This window comes from Magnolia sinica, unplaced genomic scaffold (genome assembly GCF_029962835.1).
Source record: "Magnolia sinica isolate HGM2019 unplaced genomic scaffold, MsV1 ctg160, whole genome shotgun sequence".
NCBI lineage: Eukaryota > Viridiplantae > Streptophyta > Magnoliopsida > Magnoliales > Magnoliaceae > Magnolia > Magnolia sinica.
The window spans coordinates 1-14,815 of NW_026682770.1; the positions used below are offsets into that span (position 1 = coordinate 1).

Below are 14,815 nucleotides of genomic sequence, written 5' to 3' on the forward strand. Positions count from 1 at the left end.
ATAAAAAACAAAGACTCCTGCTCTGGGGCTGATCACAGTCTTCGCGGCCCCTCACAAAAGCAATGACTGCAAGATGCTCTGAAGCATATGTCATGAAAGATGCTAACACTAGCCCTCCTCCAACCATCAAACCTAACCTATGGAAAGACAGAAACCTTCCAAGTAAATTATCAGTGCATCACTGTAAACAGCTAAACAAGCTACTTGGGGTATTTGACTCTTCGGACTTTGCATGCAAAGGTAATTCATGGAAAAATATTTAAAATTTCCTGGAAGTTCTGTGAAACATGGTTATCACCATATACACTGCAAATAGTCATGGCAATTTATATGGAGCACATGGATGGGCCGCATCCCATAAATTGTGTTATGTGAATTTTGCCTGTTGAATGTGGAATGATGGCTACAATGGTCCATTTTCCTTGGGTATATGAACCATTCATATGACGGCATCCAAAAAATGGCCCTGATTATGGATTCTTGGCGATGCTTTTTTAGTGCTTGAGAATATGCAATGTGTGCATGGAAACCTAAAAAATGCTGAGAAAATCACCTTGCAAACAGTGCAGTTATTCCCAACAGACACGGCAGCGAGGGAGCAGCAACGGCCAGAACTGCCATCCCAATTCCATAGAACCATGTGGCAGTGTCACAGTTAGAAACCTGGCGTTGATGACCTGTGTTTCAAATTAATAAAACAAATCAGTTATAAAAACTACTAGGAAACAAGCAAAATCAACAAAAAAAATTAAAAAACTTCAGGTACCTTTGCCTGAATCGTAATCAGAAGATTGGCCCTGAGGGGAGAAGGTTCCTCCTGGAGTTGCTGTTGCCTTTCCCCATTCATACACTAAATGGAGGTAACTTCCAAATATTATGAAAAAGCTTGTAAATGTCCACTCGTACATTAGAAGCAAACCTGTCCATGGCATTACTTGTCGGGGAACAACAATGAATGCAAGTCCAAGAGATACCGCGGCTGCAATAAAGCAGATGAAAACAGAGATGCCGCCCAAATAAGCAGGCAGCTTGGAATATGAGCCATTTGAGAACTGTCACAACAAAAGAACATAATAGCTTAAAGGCAAAGAATTGCATGGGATCTCCATTTCCAAGATGAATATGAAAATCAAATTAGAGAAACCAGCTTCCTAATATTCCACATGACAAAACCAAAATCTCCCAACAGCTTAGGAAGTAGTCAGGAAACCCTGTTGGAAAGGGAATTGTGGAAACCCATTTCTGCTCAAATATGAGGCCAAGAGCTTTGCTAACCCCACACGTGTACAAATCACTACTGCACACACCACCACAGGCCAGCGTGGCACAAAGCTGCTATATCCAAGCCATCCATCAAAAGGGTACCACCATGTATATTCCCTGTCCCAAGAATCAGGTCAGTCCATTAGACATTTGGGCCACAATTAATTGAAAAAAAATTATGGTTGTGAAAAAATCAGCCAAAATATTTCTAACCTGTCCACTTACTTCTAAATCAAGGCACAACAACTGAGCGGGCCGCCATTATCTTTTGGCAGTAGCATCTACATGGTAAGGTGCGCATGATGGATGGCTTGGATAATTCACCTGTGTGCCATGCTGGCATGTGGCAGTGTGTGCATTAGCTGGCTTGTACAAGTGTGTGGGCTTAGCAGCAAAGTTCATGAGATCAATAAATGTGAAATAAGCATGTCTTCCTGACCCAAACTAAAACAAAAATGTGGTAGGACAAACATATCCAGAGGTGTCCCGTGTGAAACATATTGAATAAATGAAACTAAAGTAAATATACAAAAGGGTTCCCTCGCACCACAAGCAATCTGACACCAGAAGTCTCACTTGCTTCTTAACAGTCTCTTTGTAATGATGGCAAGCAGCACCAGATTGTATAATTCACAAGGTACTCCATGTGTGTTAGCAGCTGAGCCGGTTTCTTGTTTCTTCGATTTCCATTCACAGAGATTCTTCCAGGAATATGAAAAATATCGTTTTGGGCATAAATGATTCTGAAAGGAAATGAAGCTCCATTGGGTAAATGGTTGTAGAGGTTTGGGACTGAAGATAATGCTCTATGGAGGGTCTCAGTTGCTTCCAAGTATGGGTGAGAGGTTGGTGGCTGGTGTATGAAGAATTCGTCCTTGTATCAGGCCTCAACTATTTGGAGAGGCGTCATTTTCTACAAGGTAAAGTTTTGAGCAGGGGGTGGGTTTCAATCTTGGGGACAAGGAGAGGTTCCGCTTCTGGGAAAGATGTGTGGATAGGTGACACTGCATATTTTGTATGCCAATATTCTAGCAGCACATTGTGCCTCAATTTCTGGTACTTCAACATTGTGGACCCCTCCTTCCCGCCTCTTTCAGTTAGATGATCAGGCGAGCCATCTAGCATTTCCACCTGATCACTGGGGAGAAGGATCATTTGATGTGGAGGATGGAGCCATCTGGAAGTTTTTCAGTCAGATCTCTATATACTTTGTTGTCCAAGTCTAAAGTGAATGGAGAATTCATATATTCCAAATATGTTTGGTCCAATGCAGCCTTGCTGAAAGTTGCAGTTTTTTTTTTTTTAATAAACTGAAAATATATTGAAAGGGCACCAAAAGGCGACAGAATACAGAAAGGAAAAAAAAAAACCCTACCGAGCTACAACGGAAAGCTACAAGCTTTCTCACCCCTATTATAGTTGTCCCACTTTTTTATAAAGCACAAAGCCCTATCTAGAACCCATTGAACAAAATGGCTAGAATTGTGGTAACACCTTCCATTTTTTTCTTCCCATATCACCCAAAAACCAACTAGCAAACACAACTGCCAAGCCGCCAACTTTTCTTTATCAATATGAGCCCCCATGCCCCTCCAAAGACAGATCACCAACAGACCTCAACATGTGCCACCCAATAGAAAGAAAATTTGGAAATAATAGCATTCCATAGATCAGTTGCAAACCGGTAGTGGATAAGAAGGTGAGAAACAAATTTCGAATCAGCCTGGCACATCCCCCCCTTTTTTTTAGGGTTATCCACTGTAAATATTCTCTCTCTCCCAGCAAGCCAGCTGAATGCAGTTACCTTAGGCAGAGCTTTTTGCTGGCTTGTAGGGTGTGAAAGGCTTTTAACTGCAGATAATCTTCAGATGAGATAGATGATTCAGCCCAACATTTGCTTTCTATGTAAGAAGGACTCGGAATCAGTCAACCACCTCTTTATCCACTGCTGGGTTCTTTCCAAGGTGTGGTATGGTATTCTTACCAAATTCAACATGTGTTGGGTGATGCCACAATCTACAAGTGAGCTGCTTATGGTCTGGCATGATGCGGGTTATTTCAAAGGAAAAGAGAGATCAGTGGAGGACTTGTTTGTCAGCTAGTCTCTGGGGGATCTGGGAAGAAAGGAATGGAAGATGATTCTATAATACTAGCCATAATGTCAATTGGATTGTTGCAGGAGGGGATTGTTTGGGTTATGGGTATTTTCTGAGTTGTTGCCCTTTAGGGTCTAGGTTTTCTTTGGGTCTTTGCTTTTGGGGGCTGTTTCTTTGGGTTGTGTGTGCGTGTGTGTGTGTTCTTAGTCACCTGTTGGCGCGTTCCCAATAATTTTTTTTAAACTTTCAAAAAGAAGAGAAGAAAAAAAGAAGGAAATTCTGGAAACCATGTTTCCACTCTTCTTCCTCCCTCCATCACTCTCTAGTCTTCGATAAGTTAATTCAGTGGATCTGGGTGCCGAATCTTGTGCAGGAGATCTCACCGAGTTTAAAAACAAATAAATACTTACATGGCTAAGAAAACAAATAACCAGTTGATTGGAGCTAAGAAAGAAAAGGCACCTGTTGATTAGAATTAATGATAGACGGTGAAGTAACACCAATGGTTGAGTAGGTAGCATGTCCGCCACCAGACTTGTATTTGTAGTAGATGCATTTAATGAGATTACAAAAAGAGCTTCTACAAAAGGTATCAAAAAGATCTCTGTGCTGCAACAATAACAAAAATATCAATTCATCTTTTGAACTAATCCAGGCAAACATCTTAAACTAGCTTGAAAATTTAAACAATGAGCTGGTCTGAAGGTGCTAACCTGAAGAAATGATCTATAGCAGCAAAATAATAACACACACAATGGAAGGACAAAGAGAAATTTGACTAGAAGCTGTTCATTAGGGTTCCTGCCTCCTCCCGTTCCTGGAAGCGATTCCTCAAGCTGTTCCCGAACATTCTGCAACATCAGCAGACTTGAAAAAAATCATAAAGTTGGAGGTGCATTAACCATCTCGGTCTCTTTCAACTGTCTGATTGGAATATTTAACTTCAAATAATGTCCTCTGCAAACTTGTGTAAACGCCACAATGCTTATATCCATTTGGACACATGAGACTTTTTTTTTTTTTCCAGTTAGTGGCACATGCATGGATACATTGATAAAGAACAACCAAATATCTGTGCATTGACAACACATATAATTGACTTATGAACCATGTACCTGCCAGATGTCAACAGGTTTCAGAAGCCAAGCTGTCCACCAGTCCCATGGTTTAAGGGGGCCAAGGGTGTAGTGAATAATTCGAAGTTCTTTTTCATCTACCATCCACTGTGTATACAGTAAATGCAAAGGGAAGATCAGTAATGCAAATCAAATGGCAAGCTAAGCCTCTAACAGTATGCAATGCTAGGAGTCACTTTGATGGATATGAATCAGTCTGGTCAGAACTGATAGAATTACATATGATGGTTCCCTTTGAACTAAACATTAAATTGAACAAATCTCTATATCAAATGTCAGAACATCTGTCATCCAGAGGTGAGTAGTCATCATAACCAAGGTCGATCAAGTTATTCACATATGAAGGAAGCATTATACATGTCTGAGTAAGAAGGCAGGAGAGATTAACAGGGGAAAAAAGCAAAAAAAATAAATAAATAATAAAAATCAAATTCAAATGGCATAAAACATTCTGAGTTGAAATGCAAATAAACGCAACAATAGCAGTGGTATGGCATTCCATAATCAGAGCAACAACCTATAATGAGATATCATAAAATGAAAACAGCTTCAGAGATAAACAGAAAAAAGGATGTCTGGCTTCATTGCAAAACAATGACTGCCTAGAAGACTAAATGTAGCACATTTTTAAACAAATGAAAATCATCATTTGCCAAAAGCCACATACTGGTTACCTTATTGGCCAGCATGTAGAGACCAACATCTGCATTATATAGAGTAGATAGTCGTTCCATTTCAGGTACTGGTCTTGAATTTATCACATCTGCTGATAAGTTTGGATCAAAGATATGTGCATTGGCAAATCCAGCATAATATGAATTTAAAAAACCTTGATCCCCTGTTAGAATAAAAGAAAATTGGTGATGCAGGACTGATGCATAAACCAAATAATATGTGAGATCAAGTAGCGACATTAAGATAATGAATAAAAAAACATAGACATTGCCATAATCATCACGAATACCATGAAAACCAAAAGAACATCATGCATAATCCTAGCCTAAGTTACCAACATCGTAACACAAGATCATTAAATAAAAAGGAAACTAGAATCTAATGGATGTAGGGACATCCAATTAGCATAAGATATAATCTATTTCAAAGTAGAAGACCTAATACAACCTAAGGTAAAATTCATGGTTTGGATAATTTGGGAAAGTATGAAAGTTAGAAATTTTAGATTTAGGGTTATGGTTTTGGGAATGGAAGAAAAGGGGTTTTGATATAAGGATGATGGAAAACCAAAAAGGGCAAGGTGTGGCCGTACGGGCACACGTGTGGTGTGGGATGGATGAGTTTAGGTCGGTTAGGGTTTGTAAGGTAAATAAATAAAGGGAAAGTGGGTTTATGAGAAGATGAAAGCTTATGATGGGAGAATCAGAGAACTTAAAAGAAAATACCTTAATGGAAGGGAAAAGAGGCGATGATGTGAGGATAGATGGAGACCTTGTACCTCCGTTGATGAATATTAGCCTCACACCAATCTCCCTTCCAAATCGTATGGAAGTATTTTCAAATCTCATGAAGATAGAAGAAGAAGAAAGCAAAAGCTCTCTCTCTCTCTCTCTAATCACAAAATCCAATGAGGGAGAGGGTCACATGCCTACCATCTTTTATAGCTCCAAGAAAGTTCAAAAATTACAATAAACGCCTGGTTTTGTGAATTTTGACGAAACTAACCCTAGTATAACTAAAATCAACTAAAAACACTCATAATGGTGTCCAAATATAACATAAACAAAACCAAATTCGATAAGTTGATAAAATCTAAGAAAAACTAGTGTAGACAATCCACGATCAATGGCTCGATCATGTGATCCAACGGCCCGATCGTCACGTCCTTTCAATTCATTGGTTTGGATTACTCCATAAATCAACCCATGTGCATCTTCTCAGTGTGGGGTCTTCCAAATGCTCGCAAATGCACATGGGGTTTTCAGCATGATCACGAGTACTTGCCTAGCCACAAGGAAATCGGTGCAGCTCGCCTCCTCCCCTGATACGTACGCAATGGTGTACGTGAAGTGATGTCCTCATCAATTGGGTTACCGGAGATAATTGACCCACATATTATATTCAAGAACTAATCCGAAATTGAGAAAAGGGCAATGCACCAATAGTAGAATAGGTTTAAATGCATTCCGGTTGCTTTGTATCCTTGTCAATTGCAGGAGACAATTAAAACACTAAAAGTCCGAAACACAAGTGGATATGAAAAGGAAATTTAACATGTTTTTTTTTTTTTTTTTAAAGTTTTACTTGTTTCTTAGAAGAAGCTAGGAAAATGAAATCGAGTTCACCCTCTTTTTTGGTCCACAAACAGAGGAAACTGTCACAGAAGGGCTCATCGAGATAGCTAGACTCTCCAAACAAAAATAAAAGTTTTCCTTTGACATGACGTTTTCTATTATGTGGATTGTAAAGTAAACAGTAGATTCTGCTGAATATTCATAGTCTTTTCCATGGTTAGGATTCTCTGGCGTAAGATACAAGGTAACCGTTGTTTAATGTATCCGGAATTTCCTCTTGCAAAAAAAAAAACAAACAAGACTCCTAAATATGGAATCCATTTTTCAATAGTGCTGAAGGAAATAATTTTTACTTTTTCCATGTCCAAGCATTAGATTCCTTGTATCCAAACAAATCCTCATGGGATTTATACTCTTTTCCACAGGTTTTCAAGATTTTCCCACAAAACAAACAGGCCCCTTAATGCAAAAACAGACTAATTCGAACCAAAACTATGAGCCTACATCCTATAGATCGTGTACAAGGTTATGTGGTGTTGAGTGTCTGGTGTGGCACTAAAGTGTACGTTGTGTTAAAGGCAGCTCAGTATTCTACAAATGGTAGATTTAATCAAACCTTTTCAATTACTTATTTCAAGAACAAATCAATGATGGATACAGCCCACCAAAAGGAATGTGTAGTTCACATGCAGGGAAACAGAAAAAAATAAAATAAAAATAGTCATCAACAAAAGGCATGAGGGATCAAAACCTCCAGTGTAAGAAGGCAAGGTGTTAACTTTGCTCATCATGTCTTTAAAAATTGTTTCTGATGGCTCCACTACCATGACTCCAGAATTCATCCTTTCTGAATGCTTCAAGTTCGCACAAAACTTCCCACATTTAAAGAGATCCTCAATATTTTTCAGTACAATAGTATCTGCGTCTAGATACACAACTGCACAAAACAATTTTTTAGTATAATACCAAACTCAACCAAATGCAAGCTACAAAAACAAATTGACATGTTGGACACCTAAGGAAAATCCTAATCCTATTTCTTGGCCTTGCTACTACTGTCTATATATTTCTTAGCAGTACTGAGAAAAGAGATCAATACAATGTCTTGACAAAAAAAAATTTTCCTTTCTATACCATATGTTTTTATGATCAGATAATTATCTAATAGTATATACAGCATTTTTTTAAAAAGTAGACAGAATTTTATTGCAGAAGAGCCAATGGCAGCAAAGAATACAAAGGTGAAAGCCCAAAAAGGGGCCCCAGACAGCAACTGCCCCAACAAAACACCTCCGAATTCAGCATTTTCATAATGCACCATACAGATATCTCAGTATGCAGAGTTTTCTAGGACTGTTATGTCTAACACCTCAAGCCCAATATGATGTATGGATTGAATGCAAATAACTACAATTTTTATATTATTTTTTGAAGGATCAAATAACTACGACAATCAAATTGTTGGAAGTCAGTAAGGAAAAGAAATTACCTTTCTTGTAATTTGTCATGTTAAATATTTTTAGTTTGGTGTAGACTCCCCAAAATCTCTTTGGCCGTATTTGATTAGGGTTAGCCAATAGACTTATAAGCTCCACAATCCAACCATCAGCCTATCAAATGAAGCATAATTCAAAATTAGCAGACAAAACAAGTACACGATAAGAGAAAGAACAATAAACAATGTAGAAAAAGACAACAGTGAAAACTTCAACAGTCACACTTAGAAAATTATGCCACCATGGAAACCTTTTGCAGCACCTATATGCTCAAAAGACAATTCAATTTCAAAAAGCATGCTGATGTTTGACAGATGCATGCCACTTTGGCACATGTGGCACTTTTGTATGATGATAGGGACACTTAATTTGCTGACAACCATGAGGGTGGTCCATAACTAAGAAAATCAGCTGATCAGGCTAGCCATCCAACTTGTGGCTTACAAAACACTTGGTTAACTCAAAAACTAAGAACTGTGCAGTTGCAACAGGCAAAACCCCAATGCAATCACATGGTCAGAGTTGTCCCACACACAATAACATTCCTCTACCAAACAATGAAGCTAATATGAACTAATTAAATCCATGCATGGCACATGGGTGCAATATAAATTAAGGGAGAATTCAAGAGAAAAAAGAGACAAACTGATGATGATACAATACAAACCGATGAGTCTATGAATTGATATGTTGTTCAGACAAAGACGACTTGAGAGAGTAAAAAAGGGAGAATTCAATAGAAAAAAGAGACTGATTTTCTGTACCTGTATATTTATAAATGACCCCAGGTTGGTTTACATAGACCAGATTAGCCTGTCAATTACAAAATTGGATTAATAGAATTTCAGTTACCAAACCTAGATTAATGGTTTTTAGTAAACCAGATTGTCATAAGCAATTGTCCGATCATGATCATCCTTGAGTGTGATAGGAAATTACCTATATAGACCCAATGTCTTAATAGAATGTGACTTTATAATGGTAGTTCCATATTTTCAGAGGTAGATGAGAAATTATAAAGGAATTTAATAATGAGAGGCTAAGAAATTGCCTAAAAACCCTCTATATGTCAAGATGAGACTGTCAACCCCCCCCCCCCCCACCCCCCCGGCTTTGGTATTGATTTGCTGGTGTAACCAGAGTATGTTGTTGACTTGGATGTAAAAATATATTTAATTCGGAGTCACCACTAGCCAAATGAAACTCAAAATCTACGATTGGCTAAGAACCGTAGAATCGCTTAAGGATCAGGGAATCTTATGATTCCTTAACTCAAGTGACTCCTGTGGTTGGTTTACGATTGTAGATTCCGAGTAAGGGGCCTTAGCGACGGAAAAAAGAAGGAATTAGGTATCCTTTTCCGCCCACATAATGTATGGTCTCTACTTCACAAGATTTAACAGTTTTTAGGGATTCAACAAAATTTTGACAATTTTATATTTAGTCGTGATTCACATAACCCATAAGGGTAAAGCAAACGAAAAAAAGAAGAAGAAATTATCTAGCCTTACATCGCAGAGCCAAGTGGCCTCGGGTAGGCAAATAAAATAAAAATGCAGTGAGTAAAATGAAATACAAACTAGCCTTACTTCATGGAGCTAAATAGCACCACGTAGGCAAATAAAATAAAATTGCAGTAAATAAGATGAAGTATAAACTAGTCTTGCTTCGCAAGATTTAAGATCGTGGGCAGACAAATAAAGTAAAAGAAAATAAAAGAGGAAGAATAATGTGGAATGAGATATAAGGAAATGTAAATGTAGTTGATGCACTTGGAATGTGTGGAGTGGAATGCGACCTAAATAGAGGTAGACAAACTCTTAGCTTCAGTTACTTCTTTAATAACCTCTTTCATATCCTATGTCGAGAAGCATGTTGCAATGTTGGGAAATTTTAAGGCACCTCCGGGTAACTCCAACCCTCGAACCCTCTCTGTATTTTCCTATATCTCTTTTTGCTTTCTATTTCTTTGTCTTTTGCCCTCTGTTTTTTTTCTCTTTCGCTCTTTCCCTCTCTATCTCACTTTCCTACGTTGTGTTTTTCTTTCCTCTTCTTCCTTGGCAACAAGCTTCTTATATAGGTGTTAGTAGCCGCAATTTGCTGCCAACAGCCGCAGTTCGTTGGATTGCGTTGTGGGAGCTTGCTATTTAAATTATAAAGTTATATATATCATGCATATATATATATATATATATATATATATATATATATAATATATATATATATGTATCGTACATATGAGAAATATTTTAATATATAATATATTATATATTATATATATAAGCTAAAGGTAATGACTTTATCTTTATATTTATATATATATATATCGTCATGATTAGTTTTTGTTTTTTTTCTAAAAACTGTTTAAATGCTTGTATCTTGTTCGTTGTCCGCCCGTTTTTTATAATTTGTCTTGTTGGAAAGATAATCAGATAAGCTTCATAATAAGATTAGAATCGCTCCGATCGAACCCCGTTTAACCTGTCGAAAGTACGACTGTTCAGTATATGAAATCAATTATCTGCAATTTGACTGACTGTCCATTTTCAATGATCTTAGGCTCATTGAAAATGTCGGGTGATAAGCTTTTCAATGGAATTGAAATCACTTCAATCAGATCCCGTTTGACTAGTCTAAAGTGCTACCAGAGTTTTTACGGCTTCGGCCACTCGGCAATGTTTGGTTTTGGTAAACAGACCAGATCTTCTTCATCAAAACTCAAATTGGAGGAAACTTAAGTCTGTTAGGAATATCATTTAACCACCTTTCCAATGAACCATAAATTATCATGATCAGTTAAAATTTGCTTTCGATAACACCATGACTACTTTGTGTACAAGAACGATTGTGCTTTCCTCAATCTTGAAAATGTAATTTTTTACGCCTCAACACAATATTATTCGAGAAGACTAAGTAGTACAGAGAGTGATCCTTAAGTAGAGAGAGTTCATTTTATCCATTTTTTTTTCGCATATCAGTGCCATGTACAGAGAGTTCCTCGGGTTCTAGAGTTCGGATGCACGGTTGTGACCGAATCGTTATTGAATTTGGTGCTAGCCGATCGGGTCCATTGGTTGTCTCCAGAACGTGCCGAGTATGCTCGTTGTTCGACCCGTTTGGATTTTCAATGATTTCTAAGTCAGTAGGAGATAATTTATTGAAGTCAAGCTGAAGCTCAAAGAGTGGCTCATCTTTGTTTTAGGTGGGGTGTCTACAGAGACTAATTTAGAAGGATATTTATGTATTTTCACAAGCCAGGAGCTAGAAAATAGAAAATTATGAAAAAGGAAGAAAATTATCGAGGCCACATAGAAGTGTCCAGGCTTAGGAGGTTATTTGAAAACTCGTAGAGGATCATGGATCCACTCCTCATAAGGAGGTCTGAGTCTGACTGTGGTAAGCACATTGGCCCCGAATTGCCTTCATGATGGATATGGTCGAGTAATCTCGACCATTGGTCTACTGCGACCTACAGTGGGTAGAGCATGTCCCCATAATTTCCCGGTTTTAAAGATTTTTTTTGAAAGATTTCCTGGTTTTGAAGATCCTGCCAGCCTTTCTCCGTCTTGACTCTTGAGGTTCAGAGCCTTACAGCTGTGACATAAGGACAACGGTTCGAGGCTGGTAGTGATCACTCAGCAACCATCAAATAATAGGCGACAAAAATTGAATGGTTCGGACTGTTCGATTAAAGTAATTTTTGTGGCATGGCTCATCCACAGAGAGAAGCAACAGACCACTGGTCTGGATTATCAAACCATGGGCCCACTCGTAAGAATTGAAAACCTGAGTATACTGTATCCTAGTATTTCCTCATTGATAGATACAACCTTTCTCTGCTTTGTAATATCGTGTTACTAGAAGTCGACTCAGTTAACTCGTTTGCATTAAACCATGAACTGAATTTTAATTCCCAGAACAGAAACCATACCCGAAGAAGCTTCTTCGCGTAATCGGAAACTCCGTCCGAAGCAAGAACAACCATGTCTTTTGTCGATCCTGTCTCCCGAATCGATTTCCCGAGAACTCGAACTCCGAGAAGAAATTCATCTCCGTAGAGAAGAGTAACATACGCCTCAGATTGAGATCCGGCGACTCCTTTACCGCAGATTCCCGCAAATGCGATGGCGAAAACGAGCAGAAAACCTAAATTCGACGGGGATGATCTCATCCTAATCCAGAAAAATCGGGAAAACGAGGGGGGAATCGAATTCGAATCGAGATTCCGAGTAAAATAAGTAAAATAACGGATTCCTCTGATTACCTCGAGAGATTTGATTCGACAGAAACGAAGAAAGGAAATCTCTTTTGAGGATCGTTGAAACCCTAGAAGATGTGAGGGTTTTTCTTCATCTTCATTTCGTCCCTGGAAGCCTGGAAATCATGATCGATCTTTTAGAAAAGAACTGCCGCCTGGCTGGTTCTATCGCTAGCTGTGCTATCATCCGCATGGGTGCGTAGTACGCATATAGCCAATATTTGAAGGTTTTACTTATATTTATCTAGCGTGTCGGATGGTTGTATGCGAGTCCAAACAAGTCGAACTTAGCATAGCTCGACTTGGCTCGGCTACTAGCTGCCCCAACTTGAACTCCGCCCGGCTTCGTTTGGATGGCAGCTTCGGCCAGTTCAAGTTTGTGTGGCATATTTTTAAACACATAGAATGGACATGTAAATTCTCATGTCATGCAAAACAACAACAAAGGTTTAGGGTTTAGGGTATTTCAACGAACACTCGATACGTAAAATCAAAATCAAGATATAAGGATAGTTTTATCACATAATGTTTTATTTTTTTAGTAATGATTTGTCTCATATTTACACCTTCCTTGCCACCAGCTGATCCTACGAAGAATGTATGCACCGGAAACAACACTTTGTTAAGTAATTTCATCAAACACTTGGTGAGCAACATCAATATCAAAATAACCGAGCTGCCAAACTAGTTCGATTCAAGTTCTATTCGAGTTGAGGTTCGATCTGAGCTCGGACAAGCTCAAACTTGGCTCGAAATTTTTTCGAACTCCAAAAATCAACTCGACTTGACTTGATCTTAGTTTTGGATTGATTCGATTCAAGCTTTTTTGAGTTGAGTCAAGCAAGTTAAGCGAGCTAACTCGGTTCATGCACAACTCTACGAATAACCACGGGCAAGAGAGTCGAACACACGTTTGTAAGCAGCAAACTCATTGTGCTGGCCATCCCCAAAACTCCACGAGGTTTAACTCAACACCCAAGTAGACTTACTATCCGAAACTTTTTTGGAGGCCATCAGTTTTAGATCAAGGTAATATTTTTATTTTCAAATAGCTAATATTTGATAACGGAGATAGCCATGTGAACTGACTTTGTAGGGCCCACTGTGATGTATGTGTGGACTATACCACAAGAAACAATGTGGATTAAATACCTACGTTTAAAAACTTTTGGGGGTCATAAGTTTTGTATCAAATTGAAATTTTTATTTCTTATCTTGGGTTTATATGATCTTATTAACAAGTTACATGACAAATAAATATCACAAAGAACCTTAAATAAGGTTTTAAAGGTAAGCGTTAGTATTTTCCCTCTTTCCTGCAATGTGGTTCACCTCGGCTTTGGTCCACCTCTCTTTTGAGCTTATGCCAGGGAAAAGAGAAATTTACGACTGTGGACCCCACCTTTTATCCAGCGGTTTTTTTGAAGCAATACAAACTTAGAATACGCAGTTGGACCTCCTCGTATGGAGTCGGAATTTGAGGACGAAAATACCCCTCCCGACGGAAACCACTCTTCCTCTCCATTTCCTCTTTTTGCTTTTCCTCTCCCTTTCTGCTGCCGCTTTCCCAGCCGTTGCTTTCACCCCCATTTCCCCACTGCATTTCCCGTAGAAAGACCCAAAAAAACACCCTTAGAATTGGACCAAATTCACGATTGGTGTCATTCACTTGTGCACACATATAACCAGAATATCACCTGTCAACGGTATATATATATATATATATATATATATATATATATATATATATATATATATATATATATATATATATATATATATATATATTATTTTATTATTATTACACACGGACAGACACACACCGCACACACACCGTGCACACTCACGCTGGTGGAATTTCACCACCTATGGCACTCGAACTCCTGACCGGGAGTTGAAACTACTGAGAGGTTACCACCCAAGCAAGAGTAAGGACCCCACCTTTTATATGGAAACGGATTGGCTACTCCCCCTGCCACCAATCAATGGCTGGTGGTCGGTGCTCTGTGGGCCCCATAATAATGTATGTTTTTCATCCATTCCGTCCATCTATTTTTCTAGATCAATTTATAGTAATAAACAAAAAATGAGATATATATCAGTCTCAAGGGGACCACATTACAGGAAACAATGTTAAATGAACTTCGACCATTAAAAACTTTTTGGGGCCATAAAAGTATTGGATCAAGTTGATCTTTGTTTTTTTCCCTTCATCTGGATATTTATGACCTAATCAACATATTGGATGTCAAACAAACAGTACAGTGGGCCTTAGGAGGACTTAAATGATGGATTTCCAATCACTATTGTTTTCTTG

The 14,815-nt window shown here is 38.4% G+C and overlaps 1 protein-coding gene across 1 annotated transcript; it reads right to left on the bottom strand.

Annotated features, from left to right (window-relative positions):
* Positions 1-4: 4 nt before the first annotated feature.
* On the bottom strand, positions 5-12,726 carry LOC131236060 (inositol phosphorylceramide glucuronosyltransferase 1-like; the record flags this gene model as incomplete). Its single annotated transcript, XM_058233147.1, has 11 exons — positions 12,505-12,726; positions 12,172-12,412; positions 8,234-8,354; positions 7,496-7,681; positions 5,170-5,333; positions 4,475-4,582; positions 4,073-4,210; positions 3,822-3,968; positions 767-1,052; positions 554-677; positions 5-137 (listed from the first exon to the last, which is right to left on the bottom strand). Coding segments are annotated over exons 2-11 (1,647 nt in total), but the record flags the coding sequence as incomplete, so codon positions are not given.
* Between the last annotated feature and the right edge of the window lie 2,089 nt (positions 12,727-14,815).